At 62.5% G+C, this 17,294-nt stretch overlaps 1 protein-coding gene across 3 annotated transcripts; it reads right to left on the minus strand.

Moving 5' to 3' along the window:
• Nucleotides 1-6,212: 6,212 nt before the first annotated feature.
• Nucleotides 6,213-16,571, minus strand: ICOSLG (inducible T cell costimulator ligand). 3 transcript variants are annotated; one of them, XM_030328803.1, is made up of 7 exons: nt 16,431-16,570; nt 14,432-14,472; nt 13,187-13,549; nt 12,241-12,537; nt 9,991-10,156; nt 9,098-9,134; nt 6,213-8,196 (listed from the first exon to the last, which is right to left on the minus strand). In XM_030328803.1, exons 1-7 carry the CDS (start codon nt 16,442-16,444, stop codon nt 8,146-8,148), a joined length of 969 nt encoding a protein of 322 aa, XP_030184663.1. In that variant the 5' UTR covers nt 16,445-16,570; the 3' UTR covers nt 6,213-8,145. The 3 variants fall into 3 exon arrangements, with proteins under 3 accessions (XP_030184663.1, XP_030184662.1, XP_030184661.1); XM_030328802.1 differs by lacking the exons at nt 6,213-8,196; nt 9,098-9,134; nt 9,991-10,156 and having other exon boundaries at nt 11,018-12,537; nt 13,187-13,546; nt 16,431-16,571; XM_030328801.1 differs by lacking the exons at nt 6,213-8,196; nt 9,098-9,134; nt 9,991-10,156 and having other exon boundaries at nt 11,018-12,537; nt 16,431-16,571.
• Nucleotides 16,572-17,294: the final 723 nt, after the last annotated feature.

Below are 17,294 nucleotides of genomic sequence, written 5' to 3' on the forward strand. Positions count from 1 at the left end.
GGTGTGGCTTCAGAGGAAGGCACAATAGGGCCAAGAGGCTTGTTTCCACGTCTGGGGGTGTTAGCGCCCACAAGCGACACACACACACACACGCACACACACGCAAGCCACAGAGCGTGACTGCTCCGGCTGTGTGTGGGCACCTGCAGTGGCCACACCTGCGTCAGGGCCCTGAGCCCAGCGCAGCCGGATGGATCCCCTGCGGAGGGAGCTGCCGGGAGATGCCAGTCCTCTCCCCCTCCCCCGCCCCTCCGCCAGCGGAACCCGAGGTCCCCAGGGATTGGGGTCCATCTCTTAGATGTTCGTGTCTGAATGAAGGAGCCCAGTCTCTCGTTTGCGGAGTGAGATCAGGAGGTTGGCCTGAGGGTCTAGAGGGGGGAATCCAGCTGTTCTGGATTTTTTTTTTTTTTTTCCCGGAAAAAAATTGCAAGCGTTGTGGAATTTGATGCAAAAACTTTGAAAACTGGTTTGTATATTTATGTAATCCTGTCTATCGGTTGCCCATGGTTTCCTGTCTGAACCTTCCCCTCCTACACGGCCGCCTCACCTCTGCCTCCCTGGGCTGCCTGCTGCCGGGCTCGCGGCTGCACATGATGCCGTGAACTGCACCCGCTGACATCTCAGGGCTCAGGGACACCCTGTGGTCTGGCAGGGACCAGCCCTGGAGCGTGGCTGCACGTCTACCGGCTGTGGCCCCGGACAGGCCCTCCCTTGGGTGGGGCACCATGGGTGGCCCCAGGCACGCTTCTGAAGGCCCACAGCAGGGGTCCAGGAGGGATGTGGGACCCCCTCTCCTGGCCTTACTAGTCTCACCTCCATATGGGACACCATCAGCCTCTCTGGGGAGCCCCAGGAGTTCAGTCAAGAGGCTGCTAGAAGAGCGTGCCCTCTCCTTTGTCCCCACAGAGGGGCTGAGTCACTTGGCTGAGTGCACAGCATAGTGGTCAGGACTGGCTGGTTTGGGCCCTGGCTCCCAGCTGCGGCTGCCCAGCTGGCCCCGTGCCTCCATGGGAACTGGGGAGCCCCCCCCCCCCCCCCCGCCCACCGCAATTCTCCCTGTTCTGGAAGGAGCGCCAGGGCCGGCTCTGGGAAATCCTACAAGTTCGAGAGGGTCCTTTCCGAATTGGCATCTTGGGCTATGAAAGTGTCACTTCCTCTTTCTGGCCCAAAGAGCAGACAGGAAGTTCAGGGAGGTAATTTTAACTAAAAGTCTGTTGCCTTTTCCTCTAACCAGGTTGGGTTTTATGCAGTTTTCCCTGTGGCCGTTGCCAACGTTTGTCAAGGGCGCTTCTGGCCCACACGGAACGTGCTCGCTGGTTAAAGCACGTGTCCTGGGCAGCTCGGAGCCACTCTCCCAAAGCCCAGAACTCGAGCCCAGAAGCGAATGCTCCCCGCGCTCGCTCTCCGGTGCCCAGGCCCCGCTGCCCCCCGAGAAGGGCTTACAGGCCAGGACACCAGCTGGCAGCCGTCGCCAGGAAGTCCTCAGCTGGAACGCCTTGTTCACGAGCAGCTCAAATTCTGATCTTGTGTCACAATTGTTCATAACAACCAAGCACAATCCCTTCCTCAGGGCATGGTGGGTCCCTCTCTGACCTTGGTCCCCCCCAACTGTGGGTCCCCCCCGGCCACGGGTCTCCTTCTGACCTTGGGTCTCCCCTGACTATGGGTCTCCCCCTCTGACCGTGGGTCCCCCCTCTGACCGTGGGTCCCCCCCTGACTGTGGGTCCCCCCTCTGACTGTGGGTCTCCCCTCTACTAGGGGTCCCCTTCTGACTCTGGGTCTCCCCTCTACTGGGGGTCCCCCGTCTGCAGCCAGTAGCCTTTCCCAGACTCGGGCCCTCGTAATGAACGATCTTTCATCGTGCCCTTTATTGGCATATGTTACTCCCAGCCTTTGCTTGATGCTTATTCTATTCCAGTGGGAAAAGGAATCCCGAGCGTGTTCGTCATTAAGTCTGTTTTATAAACAACCCGCCCCGGTGGGCTTTCCTGTCCTCGGAAGGACACAGTGCCGGCTCCTCCGCGCAGGTTCCCGCCAGCCTCACCCTCTGTCTCATTTCCACCTGGCCCCGGAGGGGACAGGTCACTTTTAGATGGTGACCGGAGTTCTCTTCCTTCCCCACCAGGTCTGCTGAGACTCACAGGAACCGATTTTCTTTTTCAAATTTGGAGGTTTTGTTGGAGGACGAACAGAAACCCAGTCAGTTGTTAAAACACACGTGGAGGGCTCCGGGATCTCGATTACAGGCACAGGAGCAAGTGGAAACTTGCCCGGAAGCCTGAGATGCTGAACCCCTTTGTGCAAACAGCCCCAGCCGTGGCCTGTCCGGGGTTGAGGGCAGCGTGCAGAGTCCGTGGCGAGCCCGGGTGCCGGGCTGCCAGGCAGCAGCCGGGCCACGTGGGAGAGCCCACGCCTTCCCCGGGTGGCGGGCTCCACGGCCCTCCTGCCCGACACGCCCCTGACACCGTGCGGCAGAGTCCGGGGGCCCCTACACAGACTGCATTAGACCCTAAATGCGCCCTGTGTGGTCAGCACGGCCCTGAGACATCTGACGGGGCTGTGGCTCTGCCGTGATCGCTGCGCCTCACCTACAGCTAAGTGAGAAAAGCCGTTACATCCCAGGTTTGCGATCCATTCCCCACCCTTGCTTTTCTAGGAAGTGACTTTTTTAAAAAGTAACTTTTCCGCCCCCTAAAGACTACAGTGTGGCTCTAGCCTCTTGCTCTTGGAGTCTGGAGTGACATCTAATCAGGGACTTCTGCACCCCGGCCAGAGTCGGGCCACGGGCCTCCTTTTGGCCAGGCAGAGGCCGGCCTCCGTGGATCTCGTCGCTCTTTGCCAGTGGGGGCCTCGCAGGGCAGGGGGTGGGGCCACCGAGGCCAGAGCCTGATGTTTGCGGTTAAATGGGCTCTGCTGGCTCTCAGTCCTCCAGAGCCTGGGGATGCCTGATCCTGAAACCCCTCCCTGGTGGCCTTTGCCACGTGTTGTATCTTCCCTATCACACCTCTGGGATCGGCCACTTCTCTTTCTAAGGACTCCCCCACCAGCCTTGCCCCACCCCTGCCGCCAGACCCCCATAGCTTCCTCCGGCCTCAGCCCAGGCCGCACCCAGCCCTGTTTCCCAGCACCCCTTGCAGCAGAGCCGTGTCCAGAGTGCACGTCCTCGGGTGGGGAGGCCCCTGCAGGGAGGGGGATGGGCTCTAAGGAAGGCAGGGGCCTGGGGGGGCGCTGGGATGCCCCGCTCCCCAGTCAGCCTCCCTTGCCGGCTGCATTGTGGACTACGGCCCGACCCCAGTCCCCACCGTTAGAGACTGGCTAAGAGTGGGGCCACGGAAGGGTGACACGGTGCCAGGGCCGGTGCCTGTGTAGCAGGTGAGCCGGCAGGGCGGGACCCTGGCCGGTGCAGGGTCAGGGTCAGGGCCGGGACTCACCGCTGGGTCTGCCCCGTGGTAGGTGCTCCCTGGAGAGGAGTGAACACGGGTGTCCGTGCCACACGGAGCCGGGACCCGGGCCGGTGAGCGCCGTGCTGCCCCCGTGCCCCGCAAGTGCGTCTGGACCTCAGCCGGACTGCGGACCCCCATCCGGGCCCCTCTCCCCTCTCCTCACCTGCTCCCTGGCGCCTGTCTGCTGTCTCCCTCTTCCGCTCCTCCTCTTGGCCGCTGGATTGGGCTGAATGGTGTCCTCCCCGCCCCAGTTTTAGTCGAGTGGAGGTCAGCCTGGGTCGGGGTGTGGTGCTCTGGGGGAGACAGACGCGGGGCACAGCTCACCCAGGAATGGCTGTGAGCCACCGGCAGCTGGAGGGGCGCTGAGGGTCCTCCCTCTGAGCGCCCACAGGACCGGCCCGCCAGCACCTTCCTCTTGGGCTGCGGCCTGCAGATGGGCAAGAATAAGTCCTAAGCCGCCAGGCCCCTCGCAAGCCTCCGCCTGGCCCTCGCCATCTGGGCCCCGAAGCTCCTGGGTTTGTATTTTGCCAAATCCTGGCGTTTGCTCGTTACCTTCTGGTCACTCTCTGGGCTCAAGGACAGCGTGAGGGAGCGACGCAGCCCGGATCCGAGGGCCCGAGTCTTCGCCGTCCCCTTGCCCCCACCACGGGTCCGTTCTTGGCCACACTTTGGGCCACACCTGTGGCGTCTACACTCTCTGAGAAACTACGCTGTGCGGGCACCTCGAGTGCAGATCCACGGGGCCCTTTGGGCGACCCCCCCTCACAGCCTAGGAGCCGCCACTCTGATGGGACAGGTGTCCTCTGCCTTCCTGGCGGCACGTGCCCCGACAGACCTGGGGTCGTGGGGGGCGGGCAGGGAGATGAATCACACTCTCCCAGGGGAGGGGTGCAGCCCTGAGCTCAGGCCAAGACCCTGAGAGGGGATGGGGGGGGAGGACAATGGGAGGGAGGATGAGGGGGGGAAGTCAGAGGGAGGACGAGGGGGGAGGGAGCACAGTGGGGGAGGACAGTAGGGGAGAACAATGGGGGGAGGACAGTGGGGGAGGGAGCACAGTGGGGTGGATGGGGGGAGGGAAGGTAGTGGGGAAGGGAGGGCAGGGGGCAGGAACACAGTAGGAAGGAGGAGGGGAGGGAGCACACAGGAGGGAAGGAGGGCCCTGGACTGTCAGCCTACAGCACCCCCGGGCCCTGGGGCTCAGAATCCAGCCCCCCGTGTCGGGAGCTGGGCTGCCCCCGCCCCCCTCACAGTTGCCCCCAGCCGCCTGCCTCGCCCCGGTTCCGGCAGGACCCCCCTGGATTCACCGAGAGGGGGGACCCTCACTGGGAGAGTGGGAGTGAGCAGACCCGATGCCGGGGAAGGAGGGGGCTGGGGCGGGCTGTGCCAGGGCCAGAGAACGCTCAGGAATGCAGCGGCGGCCCGCGGGCTGGGGTGTGGGTCCTGACGGGCCAGGGGCCGTCAGGGTGGACTCCTTCTCTAAGGACAGAATTATCTCAGATTAAATCAGGAGAGCCGCCTTCTGTTTGGGAAAGCTGGGCGTGGAGGGGGGTGAAAACCCGATGTGCGGCTGGGGGTTCCTCAGCACTGCCCGGAGTCAGCCTGCTGGCTTCTGCCCCTGACCGGCTCCTGGGGCCTTCTCTCGAGGAGTCTGGGCCTGAACGGCCATTCCAAAGCCACGGCTGCCCTCCCCCGGGTCGAACAGAATGGCCGCAGTGGCCACGGTCGGTCGTAGGAAGCATCCGAGCGGCAGGGGCCCGTTCGCGGAGCCTAGTTCCAGCCTCCTCGCCTCACAGTTGGGGAAACCGAGGTGCAGGGAGAAGTGACGTGCTCGGGTCACACAGGCAGCTGACCCTGCTCTGTCCCCCGCCCTAGCGATGGGCCACGCTGTTTGCTGGCCTTGGCTCCGCCTCCCCATGGGTTTCGCTGCACCTGCTATGCGCAGGTGGGCAGCGTCGCGAGATTCCCGGAGGCTCGCGTGTCCGGCGGGGCCTCTGCCCACAGCACCGCCAGGCGCCCACCGGCCAGGCTCCGAGAGCAACGGGACAGGCAGCTTCCGGGCCCCGCACGGAGGGTCAGACAGGCAGCGGGCTGAGCTGAGTGGGAAGGAGGCCCCCAACCCTGAGCGAGGGCGTTCCCCAGCCTGGACCTGTTAACCGGGAACCCCTCACCTATGCCACAGCCAGCCGTGGGCAGGGGCCCCAGCGCGGATGGGGACAGGAAGCGCCCCCCCCCCGCCTCCCACAGGAAGGCGACGACGGAGGGCACAGGTTCTGACTCTCGGGCCACTGACCTCTAACGTGGCTACTTCTCTGTGCTGGGCCGTCCCATGTGCCCCTACACATTAAAGGCCAGTGGCAACCCCAGGTGTGACAACCAAAACTGCCACCAGACCGTGTCCAGCGTCCCCTGGGGGACAGACCTTTCCTGGGTGAAAACCAATGGGACAGGGGCAGGGTCCCTAGGCTGGCAGTAAGGTTTTTTTTGTTTTAATGTTTATTTTTGAGAGAGAGAGAGATTGCAAATGGGGGAGGGGCAGAGAGAGAGAGGGAGACACAGAATCCGAAGCAGGCTCCAGGCTCCGAGCTGTCTGCACAGAGCCCGACACCGGGCGCGGGGCTCGAACCCACGGACCGCGAGATCATGGCCCGAGCCGAAGTCAGATGCCTACCTGGCTGAGCCCTGCGGGCACCCCTGAGACCGACAGTAAGGAAGAGCCGAGCTGAGCGTGCAGGTGACTGTCACGCTGACCCAAGCCACTGGACACAGACACCACTTTCCGTCTTGTTATTCTTATAGATCAGGTTTCCAGAAACAGATGTAAAAACACTGGCCTTCGGCCTGTCCACAGTGCAGCGTAAGGAGTGGACAGAGACGTCCAGGCCGAAGGGCAAGGGGTCACTGTGCACCCTCCCAGGCCCGAGGGAGTGGGGGGGGGGTCCTGCTGGCATCCCTTGGGAGCCCCGGGTCCAGGCAGACCCACAAACAGGCGGTGGTGGGAGAGCGGCTGGGGGTCTGGGCAGCTGGCCCCCCCCCCCCCCAGGGAGAAGCCCGCTCGGACAGGGGAGCGCTGGAAACAGACCCCGTTCCGTCCCGTCTGGGTGGGCGCCCAGTGACCAGGGTCTGCCGCGGACGGGCGGGCTGCAGGAGGTGCGGGACCCTCAGCCTGGACTCGGGGGGCCCCCGGGGAGGGCGGCTGTGCCGGCACCCCTGCCCGAGGCCATAGGCGGGCTCCACAGCCCCTGCCTGCACCCAAATGGTCCTTCCGCTTTTTGCTCCGGATGCCAGTTGGCGACCTTCTCGTCCCCCTTTGGGAACACGCCTCTCCTGATGCTTCCGGGTAAAGTCTGGGTGCAGTCCGCGGCACGCTGTGACAGCCAGGCAAGGAGTTTTGGGTACAAACACAGTGAACACTTCTTGTAACGGATTGGGCTCAGCATTCCCACTGAGCCTGGTCCTTGTTTTTGCCATCACACCCGCCACCAGTGCTGAATGACCGCAGGCGGGACAGCGCCTTTCCCAGGGGCGTGCACACCAGGGTTAGTGGGCAGCCGGCTGTGCAGAACCTTCCAGAAACGTCAGCTGCTAGATTCAGTGGGGGCAACAACATGGAAGCCACGCGGCGAGGGTCGAGGCCATGGGCCGCACACCCCTGGGTGGACTTGGGCCACCGCGCCTCTCCCGTCCCCCGCTGGGCCTCGTGGGCTCCACGGCAGCCGTGCAGGTCCCGGGGGAAGCCGGGGGTGACAGGTGCAGAGGGTGGCATGGAATTAGTGGCACATTTTGAACGGCTGCCACTCTGCGGGGAGAGCGCCCCCTCCGTGCGCATCACGGCACCAAGTTGAAGGACCTCGATGGCCACGCAGTGAAGCCCGTGTCCACTGGAAACACGGGTCCCCAGTCCTGCCTGAGCAAGTTTCTGCGTTCTGCTCTTTCCCCTGCTTCTGTCACGATGGCCCCAGCAGCACGTTGTCTTCTCGAAAAAACTCCACTGTGCCTTTTTAGGAGGGACATCCAGCTTTCGACTAAAACAAACGAGGTCAGGTTTTCTCCCCGGTGAAGATCCCAGAGGAAAAGGAGCTCCCAGGGACCTTCCAGTGTTGACCGGTTCCTGCATTCTGGACACACACACGCACAGACACACGCACTCACACACACACACGCACACGCAGCTCAGGGTGCAGGAGGGGAGGGGGCCCTGCACGTGCGCCTCTCACAACAGCCCTGAGTGACCTCCAGCTGGCAGGGGAGGTCCTGGAGGAGGCCCAGCTCGCCTCACTCCTTCCTAAAGGAGCCGCCCTTCCTCTGGTCTCAGAAAGCCCCCATCCCCCAAAACCCCCACGCGTTTTTGGGATTGAGAAAGGTTCCGTGGGCTCTGGGGGGCTGGGGCGGGGGGAGGAGCCATCACAAGGCACCTTCCTCCTGCATTTGGCAGCAAAGGCGGGGAGCCCGCTCACTTGGGGGCATGTGCATTTGGAGCTGTTGGCCCTTGTGAGAGGTCCTCGTTCCAGGATCCGGGCGGCACCTGGAACATTCTCCCTGGGATCAGGCACGGTCCTACGTGTCCCTTCCAGGCCAGAGAGCCTCCGTGTCCGTGAAGCCCCCTTGTTAATGGCACCGATGGGGGCAGATGGTCCCCTCTTGGCCACCAGGTCCGCCAGAGCCAATTCCCAAGCTGCCATCCGCCGTCCCTCCTGGTGGGATCTCACAGAAACCCTGTCCACGCTCCGGGTGGTGAGTTCTCATCGGACACGGTCTTGGAAAGAAACAGAAGGGAGAGCGTCACGGAGCACTGTGACTGCTTCCCTCCTCTCGGGGGCGGGCGGCTGCTTTCTCAGGACATAGGATGGTGGAAACGAAGGACCGGAAACTCGGAAAACCCACAAACAGCGTCCTTTGCCTGACAGGCGGGCCCTGGTGTTTTGGCAAGTTGTGTTCTGCAGTTGTCTGAAACTGGCTTGCGTGGCCTCAGGAGCACCGGTGTGACCAGGCTCAGCCCGGCCCAGCCTCCCCAGGACAAGCGTGGCTCACAGGGGTGCAGACAGGGCTCAGAGAGGGGTGGCCGTCTGCCGAAAGTGTCCAGTGCGGGCCAGCCCGCCTACGAGCCCCACTGCCCTTTGCAGCCCGAGGCACCTGCCACTTGGGAAACTGGAGGCTCTGTGTGTGGACGCTTTTCCCAAACTGGGTGGGAATCACTCGACCTTTGCTCCTGGGACAGCGGGCTGCCTGCTTCTACCAGGAGACCTGGAGTAACTGTTCTGTGACAAAGGGCTTAGCGTCCGGACTCCCTTGAGACCCCCGTGGGGGTGGGGTGGGAAGGGTAGGGAGGAGGGGGCCCAGGGAGAAGGGGTGAAGTTTGGCAGACGTGCCTGGGGGTCATCATCAGAGGCTCACTGCTTTCGTGAATGTCTGGAGAATTCTGTAACCCAATGTCAGTCAGCAAGCGTATACAAGGATAGGATTGCATACCAAAGGGGAAAGCGTGACACGCCTTCTCTAGGGGCTCATCGTGTTTCTGAAAACGTCCACATCCAGCTCCCCGTCATCGAGGATAGCTCGTGCCAGAGGCCAACACTGACAAAGCCACCGCCCAGCCATCCGCTCACGTGAACCTGCACCTGCTGTCCACGGGCCCCCTTCCCTCTTGGCAAACTCACCGAAGAGAACGTCTGCTCTGGCCTTGCAGCCCAGCTCCTGTTGGAACAAACCGGAAACACTCAGGGCAGGTAGCAGGGGTAGAGAGGCGTTGCTCTAGAGTCCCCAGTGGCCCTGGGTGCCACGCACAGCAGGGACAGACTCACAGGGGAGGGTCCCTCGGGCCACCTGGTTTTCTGGGAAGATGCTTTGTAAGAGGTCTGTGCTCCGGACTCAAGGCGCCTCTCCAGGGCCTGGCCAGATCGGCAGTGGGCCATGGGCCGTGGGAAGTGTTTCTGGGATGAAGGCATTGGCAACAAACCAGAAACTCCAGCAGCACATGCAGACTTGCATCAGGGAACCAGCGCTCCCCGTGCCCCGACCCTCCCGGAAGACCCGGAAGATCCCCAACTCTGTCAGTATCTTGGGGGATGCCCGCCAGGCCGAGCTGGGGAGACGTCTCTTCCCTGTGCCCCCCACTCAGGGCCTTCCCTACTGACCCTGGTTGACATGGTTGTGACCGTGTTCACGTTCTGGGCTTTCCTGCCTCTTCTGTGGGTTCTGCTGCTTTGTTTTGTAGGGTCAACACCCAGCCTTTCTCAATCTTTCTAAACCCCTTTGAGTTTGGCCAGAGTTCAACAGCCTCGTCAGGACCAAAGGCGGCTTGGCCTCCATAGAAAAGGGCTCCGTCCTGACGTCTAAATTCAGAAGCTGGCACTCCCACCCCACACTGGGAGAAAGCCTCACACGGCGCCCTCGGCTCGGCTGTGTCAGAAATATGGAGCCCACGACATCAGGGGCCACGCCCAGGACCCACGTCCCAGAGTTGGGGGAGCCGCTAGAACTCGTGAGCGTGAACGCTATTAAAGCCGCACTTCGCAGGAAAGCGACGTCTCGCAGAACTTTTAACGGGTACCTGCGTGGATCCTGCGGGGGGCACCTGCTTCGGCACACCCAGCCTGTAGCCACGGCCACGGCCACGACCACGCCCAGCACGATGAGGGCGCTGAGGACCGCCCCTTGTTTCTTCGGGGCATCGGCTTGGCTCTCGGTGATGCCATATTCCGTTCCGGTGACCGTTTCTACGGGAGAGGAAAATAACACAAGACTGAAAGGGTGGGGAGGAAAGGGGAGGGACCCCTTCCATCCTGAGCAGGAGAGGACCGAGGGAGGCACCGAGGCCTCAGAACTTCCCTGGCTTTGCTTTGTGATGTTTAAAATCTGCGGCTCTTCCGGGGGGGGAGGGGTGGAACTCCACCTTTTTGCGACCTGGAACCCCAGCCCTTTCCAGCCGCCGCCACCTGGGCAGGGCATGGTGGGAAGCACAGAGTCCTCCTGGCTTTCAAAAAAATGTTTACTGTGATTTAATGTATCATTTTATTTTTATTTTTATTATTATTATTTAGTTTTATAGACAGATTTAAAAAAAGGAAGGCAAAAGTCACATAACGCAGTGAACACAGCAGCAGCATTTTGTACATTTCCAGTGGGGCACGGCCATCGCCACCGTCTGGGTGCAGAGCTTCTGCGTCGCTCCCGGAGACGCCGTCTCCATCGGCAGCCACTGCCCTTCCCCTGCCCCCGCCCCCACTCGTGGACTTTCCATCTCTAAGGATTGACCTATTCTGGACATTTCATATAAACGCGGTCACATGGCGTGGGTGCTTTCTGGCTCCTCACTGACCACGGCGTTCTCCAGCTCCAGCCGCGTGGCAGTATCAGTGCCTGGACGGAAGTGTTAATCCGTTCGCTGCTCGTTGTGAGTAATGCTGCTCTGAACATTCACGCACATGTGAGTCCATCTGCAATTCTGCCGGGTGTACAACCCAGGAGCGGAATTGCTGGGTCACATGGAAACTCCACGACGACCTTCAGAGTCACCGCCAGGCTGTTTTCCAAAGTGGCTGCACCATTTTGCGTCCCCACCCGCCCCACCCCCCCCACAGTGCATGAAGGGTTCATCCGTCCTCTCTTAACGTGATTGCTTAGCCCCTTGGAAAGTGGCTCTCCCGGGCACACGAGGAAGGGAAGCTTGTGATAAACGCCCCGTACGTCTCCAAAATGGGAGAAAGCGCTCAGTGGCTAGGTCTTGAATGCACCTTGGAATCATCTGGAAGCCTTTAAACGTGTCCTGGTGCCCGGCTAGCCCAGGGGAGCAAATCCAATGGGTCTGGGCTTGGGGACTTTTACGGGCTTCCCAGCCATCCCACAGCACAGGAGCCGAGACCGCAGCCCTAAGAGAACCTTCTGGTTCCCCTTTCACCTGCTGCCGGGGCCGCCTTGCCGGGGAGACCACTGCTGGGAGGCGGCCATCAGAGGCAGGCTTTTTGGTACAGCCCTTGTCTTGGTCCATTTGGGCAGAGAGGCCAGGACCACAGGGTCACGAGGCCGTGCCTTGACTTCAGGGAGGAAGATGTCGGGCCCGCAAGGATTCCTGGGGGTCAGGGCCAGTCTCACAGCATGCGACCCATGCGGGCTCACGGGCCCACACTCAGGGGCTTGTGCTCGGAGTGACTGCTGCCGCTGCCCCCTGGGACTCTCATAAGGCCCGAACCAGGAGCTGTGCTTTCTCTCCAACCTGTGCGGGGCCCCGTAGGGCACGGGCAGGCCCACAGAGTCCATCGTGGAGCTCTCCCGCCTCCACCCAGGGGACCTGTCATCTCAACACTAGTGACAGGGACGCAGATTGAGAGAGCCCGTGGCCTCTGTGGAGACGCCTGCCTGCACCCCTCCCACGGGGAAGCCCCGAGCCCGCAGCCAGGCCAGCTGCCGGCGGCTGGAACCCCAGCAGGGGCGCTCTGGCCCTCTAAGCGGCAGAGGCTCAGCCATGCCTTCAACCCTGATGCCGCCGCTGCCCGGTCCTACACAACCTTCCAGGCCTCAGCCCCTCGTCTGTGAAGTGAGTCACCAAACCTGAGCTTGAGAGCGAAGATTAAGTGAAACCACTTAAGCACTGAGCGCCCGGCCCCATTCCTGCCCTCGGCAGCCGTGGTGAATTTCGTCGTCGAGTGCTGCCTGTCACCTCCTCCCCCTTCCTTCCAGCTTCCGGAAGCCACTGCCCAGGCACCTTGCAGGGGCTCGGTCTTCTGGCTCAGAGGACCTCCTGAGTCACCACAGGCCCACAGTCTTGGGTCGGTATCAGGGGACAGACCCCGGGGGACCTTACCTGCCTGAGTGCTGATCGTCGTCAGGTTTTGGTGCAAGAGTACGTTCTCTATGCAGCAGCCGACGTTCACGCTGGGGGTCCGCCGGATCGTCAGGACACTGACCACGTCGTACAAGCCGTGCGCATTCAAGGAGACCGTGTTGTTCTGCAAGGTCTCGTTCAGCAGGCTGTTGTCCGTCCTGTTGATCCAGTACACGTTAGGCCTCGGGTAGCCGTTCACGGACGTGCACGTGAACGTCAGCTCCTCATTCTCGGAGGGGCCGCTTGGGGCCCTGACCACGGGCATGCTGTAGTTGGCTGCAGGGGGGAGATGGGTGGTGAGGGAGGCAGGTTCTGAAGGTCAGAAACAGAGGGGCACATGGTTGGTGCCCAGGGCCAGGGTAGAGGGGAGGTCGCCCAGCGTGCCCTGACCGCGGGGGAGAGGCAGGACCGGGGCTGCGGGCCGGGCAGCCCGCACACACCGCCGCCCCCCAGCAGGGCTGCTGGGCCTGCACCCCCTCCCCCATGTGAGCAGGCGGGGCGCGTGTGGATCTCCGGTGACACGGGAGGCTCGCAGGCCTTCCGGAGGGGACAGGGTCCAGGGTCCTTGGTTGACTTTAATTTTCTTCCTAAACTCGGATCTCCCTTGGTGCTTCGCAGCATTCTCTCCTAATTTCATTAAGAACACCTAGTTGGACTTGAGATGCAGAATTTAAGGCCCAGACAGCAAGGTTAGGAGTTCTTCTGTGACACCAGGTGACCTCAGGCTACGGAAAACTTCCCAGGAGCTGAATGAGTTTTCAACCAGTTCAGCTTCCCGCTCGGTTGGACAGAAACCCGCCGGCAGAGACTAGGACGTTCTTTACGGAAGAAACAGGTGAATGAGCCCGAGAATGGGCCTCGTTAATACTTTCTCTGGGACGCAAGGCTGGGGTGGGGTCTGTCCCCTCAGCTTCCACGGTCTTACCTGCCACGTGTAACGTCACCACGACATCCAGAATCTTCTCTAACTCCAGGGATTTCCTAAACACCAGGCAGTTGAACCTCTGTTCGTCCTGGGGGGTGATGTTGTGCAGATGGAGAGAGAAATCACCCCGCTTCATGCTCTCCAGCGACAGCCGGGCCCTGTCCCTGTAGCGGTTGTCCTCGTGGCCCGCGGAGCTGTTCCCGGAGAGGTAGTAGGTGACCACGGTCTTCGGTGTGCCGACGACACTGGTTTGCCAGTACACATAAAGGTCATTTAAATCAAAACTGTGTCTTTCGGGGAAAACGCAGCTGAGCTCCACGTCGCTGCCCACCAGCGCCCTGACTTCTTTCTCTTGAACATCTGCTGTGGTTCAGAAAGCACGACATTTACTTGCTACGGTTGAGTCCCAGCCCGCGAAGTTCTCTAACTAGGGGGAGGGAGGCTTTTTGGTAGCAAGGGTCAATCAGACACCTATTCTGACTCATTTCAGTAGAAATGTTAATGCATTAATCAAATAGACGTAGGAATGTGCTAGCATGTTTAAAATTCAAACAGTTTTGGAAAGCACTATATTCTCCAGCGTGGATTTCCGCCCCGGAGGGAGAGGCCGGCATCGGGAGGAGTCGGGGGAGGGGCGGGCACCCAGGACGGCTCTGCACGGTTTGGGCCACCTCTTGGGTGTTTATAATTAACTCAAAGTAAAAAGCTTTTTTTTTTTTTTTTTTTTTTTTTAATTAGGACGTTTACAAGAAAACAGTTTCTCAGCAACAGCATTGTATTAAAACGCTGCTCGCAGGGCATCAGAAAGGCCCACGTGCCGAGTCTAGAGCCGCCGCACCACCGGTGCGGCCATGGCAATGCCCGTGTCCCCTGTCCTGCCACCCTCGGGGCTGGAAAGCTCCGCAAGGTCTCAGCCTCGGCTGTGGTGCCAGATCCCTGTTCCTTGCTCTTCTGGAAGGTGGTGGCTCTGGAAGCTCCCCGGGGCTGACTGGGGGGCAAAGGGGTCAAGAGAAATGGGAAGCCCCAGCTCATCTGGAACGCGGAGGGACGGAAGCGACTGTCGCTAAACACGAACAAAGACAAGAACTGCAGGGCTGCGCAAGCGGCCCCTTCGTGGCCTTGAATCTGCACGTTCCCCTAGGCCCCGAGCCCCGCTTTCCCGTACGGCCCCCTGCAAAGGCCAGAAGGGCCGCAGTGAGGTGGCACCCGCGTCCGCAGCCCCGGCAGGAGCCTCTCTGAACTTACTGGCTTGCAGGGCGCTGAACAGGAGCAGGAACATTCCAGCGCTGGAAGGAAACGACCGGAAAGGCAGGTGAGTTCCCGCTCCTCCCAAACCTCGTGGGCAGTGGTGCTCGTGCCCACAGAGGAATGTGCACACACCCACAGCCCGGCCCGTCGGACGCGCCCTCCCCCCACGCACAGCAAGTCCTGAGCCACCAGCCAGCTCACAGGGTGGAGGGAGCCACCCCCCAAGCCACTGCCTTCAACCCTGTGCCCGCCTGGCCTTTGCCGGGGATGGATTCCAAGAGACTATAGGAAATCAGAAAAATACACTCTCAGGGACACCTGGGTGGCTCAGTCAGTTAAGTGTCCAACTTCGGCTCAGGTCACTATCTTGCGGTTTGTGAGTTGAGCCCCGCGTCGGGCTCACTGCTGTCAGCGCAGAGCCTGGAGCCTGCTTCGGATCCTCTGCCCCCCTCTCTCTCTTTGCCCCCCCCCCCACTTGTGCTCTCTCTCTCTCTCTCTCTCAAAAGTAGATAAATCTTAAACAAAAAAGAAAGAAAAAAGGAGAATACGCGCTTTCAGGGTGTTTCTAGTCAGAGCTACACTTAGGTTTGGGGAGACAGAGAGGCTGTAACACGCCCCGCGGCAGGGTCGACCGAGCGCAGGGCGGCGTTCTGAAAGGACACGGTTGTTCTGAAACTACATCTGGTGGCTCTTCCAGAGCAGGCGGGCGGCTCAGCTGCCCGGGGCCAGCAAACCCCTCTGGGGACTTCCGAGGCTCTTCGACCCAGACCTTCGACCCCAGGGACTCCACACCGTGTGCAGCTCAGCCCAGCCACCCCCTCCTGAAGGCCTCCCAGGCTGGTGTCCGCTGAGCTCTGGCCCCAGAGAAACCCCTGCCTCGCCCGCCACAGCCGTCATCTGTGCACAGACGCATGTCCCTTGCCGAGTAAACTCAGGTCTGCATGGCTGTCCGGCCGAGCTGGGCCCAGGCCGCCAGGGGCTCCCTCACGCCAGAGGCCGCAGCCTGCAGACAGGCCTGTCGTCTCTCCTGTCTCTGTTGGGGCCACAACTGCTGCTGGCGGGGACAGCTCCCATAACCTCCCCCTGCAGCCCCCTTCCCTGGAGCCAGCTGCGAACACCCTGGTGGCTCCCGTGGTGCCCGTCAGACCCCCTTCTGCACTGAGGATCCAGAGAGCATACACCTGCTGGGCCTCCTCTGGTTATCTGGGGGCAACCTGGGTCACAAGCACTGGCCTTGGGGAGGGAGCTGTGTCGGCCTGCTCCCTGGGTGCGCCCTGGGCCCCCTGCTGGCCCACCTGGTCCCCAGCCTACACCCCAGACTCTGGGGTGTGGGTGCCCATGAGGACGTATTTTCTTCGCTTGAGAAAATGGTTGTAACTACCTGCATTTATAACTGGGGACACCCGGTGGCAGCCAGCTTATCAAGGCGGGCACGCCCCCGACCTGACCTGAAGGGGGCGCTCTGGCCAAAAGCGGAGAGCAAGGCAGAGTCACCCGGCTCTCCCGCCGGCGCCGCGAGCGGTGAGCTGAGCCGGGGTGCCAGCTTCGCACCTCCTCCGGGTTGGTTCTGCCGACGGGAGGACATGTCACCCAACAGTGGGCACCGGCTGGCCTTGGAGGGAGCGGCCACGGCACTGCGAGGTCGCGCCCCACCGCTGGGCAGTCCGTGCCCTCGTCCCCTTAGTGCGGCGCGCGGCTGCTCTCCTTTAGCTTTCGCTCTCGCCCTCTCGCGGCGGGCACCCGCCCCCAGGCACACCCACGCGCCGCCGTCGGCCCCCGACAGCGCGCCCCGCCGCTGGGCGGAGGCCACCCTCCTGCAGGTAGGGCTCCGGGCGCAGCGGCGCTCCCAGCGGCCGGCCCTGCCCGCGGATCCGGCCAGCGCCGCCAGGTGGGCGGAGGGGTCCTACCCGGCCCCCTGGGGATCCTGCTCCCTGCTCCAGCTTCTCTTCTTCCGGTGCACCCGCAGGACCCGTCCTCCCCGCCCCCGCACGCTCACCTTGTCAGCCGCATGGTGGGGGCGGGACCTCTGGGCCGCCGGAGCCGTCGGAGCGAGAAAGACCTCGGGCCGCCGGAGCCGTCGGAGCGCGGGAGCCCAGGTCTCACTGCGCGCCTCCGCCGCTCTGCGCGCTAAGTGAATCGCAAGAGCTGACTTTCCCCGGCGCCCGCCCGGGGCCTCGCCCCTGTTCCCACCCCCTGCCCAGTCCCTCCCACGCCCTTGGCCGCAGGCGGGGCTCGGAAAAACGGAAGCTCAGTCACAGGCTCCACAAAGTTAAGCCCTCCCCAGCCGCTGGGCGCCGAGTTGGGAGGGTGGTGCGTGGTCCCGGGGAGGAGGGCGGCCGAGGGCTCTGCGGGAGGCTGGCGGGGCCGTGGGAGGCTAAGTGCTGCCCCCCGGTGTCGCGCAGAACGTCCGCGCCCCGATGGGGAGGCAGAGGCCGGCCTTTGGAGGTGAGGGCCAACGAGGAGGGGTCCCCTGAGCCCAGCCACCTCCAGCAGCCCGTCCTCCGTTCACCAAAGATGTAGCGCACACCCACCGCGGGCCAGGTCCTTTGTGAGCGCCAAGGACCGACTGTTAAAACCAGACAGGCCGCCCCGGGAAAGTGAACATTCCCGGGGAAACAAGGGAGGAAGCGGGGCCCGGGAGACTGGGGCAGACCGCCGGGGAGGGCGGCCGGGGAGGGGCGGAACCTGCAGGTGAGACCCGCGGCCAGGCAGGGGCGGGGCCGGCAGTCCCGAAGCTCTGGGGCTTCACCCCTTCCGGGCCTCTGGGAAATTGGGTGGAGGGCGTACCCAGGCCAAGCGGGGCCGCCCTCCGTTTTAGCCGGGGAGCCAGGGCCAGGGGGCCAGGCCAGGGCTCCATTCA

This window comes from Lynx canadensis, chromosome C2, assembly GCF_007474595.2.
Source record: "Lynx canadensis isolate LIC74 chromosome C2, mLynCan4.pri.v2, whole genome shotgun sequence".
NCBI classification, from domain to species: domain Eukaryota; kingdom Metazoa; phylum Chordata; class Mammalia; order Carnivora; family Felidae; genus Lynx; species Lynx canadensis.